Source organism: Aquila chrysaetos, chromosome 11, assembly GCF_900496995.4.
Source record: "Aquila chrysaetos chrysaetos chromosome 11, bAquChr1.4, whole genome shotgun sequence".
NCBI lineage: Eukaryota > Metazoa > Chordata > Aves > Accipitriformes > Accipitridae > Aquila > Aquila chrysaetos.
Window position 1 is genome coordinate 7,061,381 of NC_044014.1, and position 6,000 is coordinate 7,067,380.

At 52.2% G+C, this 6,000-nt stretch overlaps 1 protein-coding gene and 1 long non-coding RNA gene across 2 annotated transcripts in view; both read right to left on the minus strand.

Moving 5' to 3' along the window:
- GRK5 (G protein-coupled receptor kinase 5) overlaps positions 1-3,847 on the minus strand; it is a 168,160-nt gene extending 164,313 nt beyond the window's left edge. Inside the window, exon 1 of the mRNA XM_030029732.2 lies at positions 3,626-3,847. Coding sequence (XP_029885592.1) covers positions 3,626-3,677 — 52 coding nt within the window. The 5' untranslated portion in view covers positions 3,678-3,847. The remainder of the gene's footprint in view (positions 1-3,625) is intronic.
- A 1,012-nt stretch (positions 3,848-4,859) lies between these two features.
- On the minus strand, positions 4,860-5,579 carry LOC115347914. The gene is made up of 2 exons (XR_003925691.2): positions 5,148-5,579; positions 4,860-5,059 (listed from the first exon to the last, which is right to left on the minus strand). It is a non-coding gene; the product is annotated as an uncharacterized LOC115347914 (long non-coding RNA).
- Positions 5,580-6,000: the final 421 nt, after the last annotated feature.

The following is a 6,000-nucleotide window of genomic DNA, read 5'->3' on the forward strand; positions in this document are numbered from 1 at the left end:
ACTAATGGCTAGATGATTCTGTGGTTCAGACGCAATTGCTGAGACTCAGAAACCAGAAGGCTAATGAAAAGATCTAGATAAATGTTTCACCACCTCATAATTTGGGGTTCTTACTCAACCCGAAACGACTGCAATTGTTATTATTTTGCTTTTCTTTTTATGATTTTCACCTTTCTTTCCTTCCCTTCTCCGCTTATTTTTTTCCCCGGGCAATACAAGACAGTCCTAAATACCTATTTGGTTCCTATAATTAAACCAGAAGTATTTTCTATTCAGTCCTAAAAGGGACTAGTGGTTTGTGAAATGGGATTTTGCATCCAAGAAATGAGAAATGATAATTGAGGAAACAGCATAACTTTATTCCTAACGAATTATAAATGAACTTTCAAATGCAATAAAACGCCATTTTTTACGTGTTCAGACTGGCAGACTTCTGAGTATAACAAGTAACTTATGTGTAATTTTGTGTCAAAAACTTCATATTCTGCAAAAAGATGAAGATTTCCTGAAATTTATTCTCTGCTCAAAATTATTCAGTGAGATACATTTTTGTATGTGAACTGCATTTACTCTTTTTGTTGCTCTAATAAGATTACTCATGTCTCACATGGCATCAGTTAATTCTGGGTGTGCTTCTCATTGTAATCATCAGGATTCGAGTGCAAGTCTTTGTACAACAGTTATAAAACTTGCTTCCTGGTATTTCAGCTAAAAAGTTCACTTTGCATCGGGGGCTGCGTTAGTACAACTTAGTCACAAAGGAATTTACACAAGGGACCACAGAAAAAAAAACGCTACCAAGGCCAAAGCAAATGAGTTGCAAAATTTAAACCAATATTTGCTAGAAAATGTTTGTGGTGGTCACTCAGCCCTACTTCTGAGTCCCTTACAAAAGTCCTCACCGCTGGACTTAACGTTGCAGGTCTACCTAAACCTCCCTTTGAAACTAATCTGAAATTTCCCTTTTGCTGCTGATATTGGGTTCGTGTTCCCCCTGCAATTATGGTAAAACTTCTGCTTCTGCTAACGTTTGCAGAGTGGATCCCATCGTTTTCCTTCTTCTGACATTAAGTACCACATTGCAGGCACCAACCACCATGCAATTGAGCTAATATAGCTTTTACTTTTCACTTAACAAGTGGAAACGCACATGCATGTACTTGGCTTTGGCTACACGTTCACCCAACTAAATGTACTGATGGAGTCTGCGGGACCTGGAACAAGCTTATTTTTAGATACCATAATCCTCAATATATTAACTTGCTTTTGCTCTTGGTCTTCCATATGCTGTCCGTCTTCTTCATCTGCAATGACATCCACCTAAATTACTCCCTGCAAATTTTAAAAACACTTTACTCACAGCGGCCTGCAATGATAACTCAAAATCTGGAAACGTACACAATACAGGCATACTACCTGTGGCTCTGATGTCAGGTACGTAACTTGTCCTTTGTTCTTCATTTCAAAAACTTTCAAGCCCCCTCCAAAAAAGCTTTAAAAATAAATGAGCACCAGGCCTCAAAAAAATGTTGTTGGAGCTTCATACGTGGCTAAAAGAAAAGTTGGAGTATAGTTTGGAGTAAATCTTGATAAAGTTCTGCCATTTGGATCGTAGCTAACAGCTTCTTTAATACGATTTTAACACAATAAAACAACATTACTGTTACCGTCTTGCTGAGGATGGTAGAAAAAGACCATAAAACTGAATGGCACATTTAAAATTACTTGCAAAATATTGGCTCTCTGAAAACAGCACACAATAACTGTAATTAGTACCAGTCCTTTAAAGGATTCCTAAAGTCTGCTGAAATCTAAAGCAGCACTGTATTGCCGGTAGCAACAACTGCATCCTAAACAATATTAAAAATGACAACAGAAAATAAAAATTCTCCATCCTAAGTCAGAAAGTTGTCATTCACTGATCTGCTGAATGGAATAACACCTTTGCCCTTATTATTTATAGAGCTTTTTTGGGAGGATCTCAGGACTTTACTCTTTAGCTAAGCCTCACAAGTTCAACAGCCCGTGAGTTATATAAACATTATTTTACAATTTGAACTATTTTCCCAGCAAAAGGATCGCTCCAGGGGAGGACCACTTGAATTATTTCTTTTACAAAACTAATATTGCTTTACTCGTGCTTCCTTAGCTTCAGAGGGACCAAAACGCAAGTCCACCCGAGCGGTCCCCGGCCTCGCTAGCAAGGCGGTTCCAGGCACTCCAGAGGACAGTAGGAAAAAAAAAAAAAAAAAAAAAAAAAAAAAAAGGCTGCAGGTTATACGGCACCTAAAACCGCCCAGCCTAGCCAGTATTTTCAGGGAATAGAAGCTCGAATAAAGGCGTGGGAAACGGTCCTATTTTAAACAGCAAGCAAGGGAAAAATACACGGACAACCCGGGGCCGCAGCCGGCAGAAAACGATGGCATCTTGGCAGCGATGCTGCAACCGTGAGACGTGTTGCTTGTGCGTGGCCCACGCTCATCCTCCTCCAGCCGGGGGTGGTGGTGGGGGGGGGGGGGGGATGCTCCCGGCTGGTGGACGGGGTCTCCGCGGGGAAACCGGGACAAGCCCCGAGCCCCCTCCCCGGCCCCGCGGCGGGCAGCGCCCGGCTCCGCGCCCGCGCTGCGGGAGGATATCCTCCCCCGGGCACGCACCGCCCTGCGCGGAGAGAGGAAACCACGTCCCCTCCCGAAAGGACAAAAAAAAAAAAAACCAACCCCAACCCCCCCCAAAAAAGCCCTCCGAGGGCGATCCGCTGGCGGCTATCGGGGTTCGGCTTTGCGGGTCCGCGGGGGATGTTCCAAGAGAGCCCCGCGGCGCGGGCCGGCATCCGAGCGTATTTTTTAACGGCTGCTCCGTGCCGGCGGCACCGGCATCTCCCGGAGCATCCAGCTGCCCGTCCACGGCCGCGGCTGGCAGCCGGTCCCCCCCCCCCCCGGCCCCAGCTCGGCGAGCCCCCGCGGCCGGCCCCGCTCCCCGGGGCACCGGCAGGCTGGGGCGGCGGGGGGGGGGGGGCGGTGGTGCTGAGCCCCCCGGTCCCTCTGCCCGGCTCCGGCTGGGGACAAACAGACTCTCAACAATGGGGCATGTTTGCAGCAACATGATATCACCTAATAACGCCGAATAAGGCAATGACTGTACGTTGAAGCGTATACGATCCTGCCGGTCTCACCACACGGCGCGGAAAGCTATTTGCAGATTTGCTAAGCCCTTTTGAATGAATGCATCTGCAGCTGACCTTTAACAATAGACGCTGAAATAGCACAATCTGTGGGACCAGATTTGAAAGGGGGGTGGGGGGGGGAGGCGGGAAGGGGGAAGGAAGAGATGGGTGAAAATTGTAATCTCTGCAATCTCATTCACTTCCTTTCCCAAACCTCCGCACACAGCGGGGGAAAGCGGTATTTTCCTTCTCACCGGGGGTTCTTCTCCCAACCGAGCCGTTTCCAACGCCGGCTCGGCCACATGGCACCCCGAAAGCCGCCGGCCGGCGGGACCGGCGCGCAGCCCCGCCGGTGCCCGCCCGCACCCCGCGGGCATCGCTCCGCGGCGGGGCGACTGCGACAAGGATGCTCCGGTCCCGGTGTCCGTGTCCCCGTCGTCCCCCCCCCCGCCGCTCTCTCACCTTCCCTGGCTTTCAGCAAGACGGTGTTGGCAACGATGTTTTCCAGCTCCATTGACGAGCTCGGGCAGCGTAGGCAGGCGGCGGCACTGCAGCAGGACGTCACTCCCGAGGTGCGGAGTCTCCGGGCGACCACCCGCCTCCTGCCCCTAGCGCCTTATCCCCCCGTGCATGATCCCTGCCTTCCTTCCCTTCTCCTCCGCGCTCCCCCGGCGGAGGCGGCGCTCCCCCCCCCCCCCCCCGCCCGATCTGCCTCTCGCCTCGCCTCGCCCCGCTACTCCATCCTCCGCCCCGCGGGCTCCCCGCCGGTTTGAGGGCTCGGGCGCTCCTCTGCCTCCCTCCCCCGGGGGTGTGGCACCGCGGAGCGGCCCCGCAGCCCCGCGCAGGCGCCATCCCCGCCGCCGCCGGCTCCGCGGGGCCCGGGCACGCCGGGACGTGTAGTCCTGGGGCGGCCCCCGACGCACCTGGCGCCGGCCCCGCGGACGCGCAGCGGCCCCGCCGAGGGGGCAGGGAGCGGACGCGGGACGGGAGGCGGGAGCCGACCGGGGGCGAGGGGGGGGGGGGGGGAAACGACACGCCGGTTCGGCGCGGCGAGGAGTGTGGCGGGGGGGGGGAGTCCGCGGAGCGATGCGCGGAGCGATGCGCGGGGCTCCCCGCGGCGCGGCCCCGACGGCGGCGCAGCGCAGCCCCTGGTGCCGGGCGCCACCCCGCGGCGGCGGCCCCGGAGCGGACCGGGGTCCCCAGGGCGGAGCGGAGCGGAGCGGAGCGGAGCGGGACCCCCAGGGCTCCCCGGGCCGGGCCGGGCCGGGCGGCGGGGCTCCGTGCTCGTCCCCGCCTGACAGGTGCTGACACCCGAGTGAAGGAGTCGCCGGCAACCGGCGGACTTCATCCCCTGCCGTGGGAAGCGCGTCCGCCTCCTCGGGCTGGAGACACGGGCTTCTCGCCTTTCTGGAGGGAGATTTTGGGCAAGTCCCCGAGGGAATCCCGTCTTTTCTGCCGCACCGGTTTTGTTTTAATTCTTGGGGTTTTTTTTTAATCCCGGTAAGCGGCTGCGTGAGACGTCAGCCACTTGCGGAAAGTTTGTGAATTTTAAGCGCTAGATTGCAACATAAATTCTCTCTTGTCTATATAGGACAGATGCTCGTGTCAGCATGATCCTGATTTTCCTGGCAACGGGGTAGATCGATTCAGCAGGTCAAGCAAAGAAAGAGGAATAAAACCGACCCATTACTCTCACTAACACTTCCCCCATCTGTATTTCCATTGATTAAATCCACGTGAAGCGAACCAAATGAACATGCACCTTCTTGTAAGTAGAGCGCAAGCACTACTTTTTCATTTTTCTTCTTTTTTTATCGCACCAATCTTATTTCTTTCTACAGCCAGGCAGAAATGGCTTGCAACAGCAGGACTTGCAGGCTGCCTAGAACACATTTTCTGAACCTAGGAAAGAAATGAGAAATGCGTTTAATGAGTAATACCTTGGGCATTAGGATAAAATGGCTATAATAAATGCCTTTTGTACCCGATTAAGTGTCAAAGGTTAGAACTTTGAAAGTTACTGTGCGTAGCAGGTGGCACTGCTATGTACGATCTTCCACATCCTCTCTCCTGTCACTTCAGAAAATGTTCAGTCTCCGGAAGCCATGCCGTGTTGTGGTTACTTTCTTTGTAATGCCAAGTTCTATATAGCAGCAGTTGTGTCTGTAAGTACCGGAAGATTTTGCTCTGATTAAATAATTCTTAAGGGAAAAATTGCTTCCTGGAAACCAGAGCCTTAGCATAGAGATGAGGTTCCTAAGGAATGTCTGCCCTGCTTGTTGTTTGACCGCTTCTGTGCAAGGACTGATGCGCGCTTGTAAACAGAGCAAATTATGCTCAGGTTGTAAGTGCACTTCACACCCCTGCCCAGCCTCCCACTAACGGTCATCACAAGGACAACACCGGCATCACAACATGGCTGATGTTGGAAGACACGCCTTTTATTGCATACAATGTTTTTAATGCTACAAGCAACTCCTCTCTCCAAAGGAAAAATGAACACACGTGTGTCAGTCCCCATTTTGTGAAGCAGCACGCGCTGCAGCAGCGAGCTAACTTCTGCTGACAGCAATGGGATATCAGTGTGCTTGCCACATCTCGGGATGGGGCTGTTCAGTGGGGAGGGATTTACCTTCATGGGAGACTCCGCAGGGAGCACGGACTGTGTTTGGTGTGCAACTTTTACACAGGTGCCTCAATGAAGAGGGCAGATCTTGGAAATCGGCATGTGCACCTGACAGCTCTACTGCTCCTCTTTCATCTGATGTCTATATGTACCTCTATATATACAGAGTCATCTGCAGTGTCACCCTGTGAGACAAAAGTATGACTCCAGC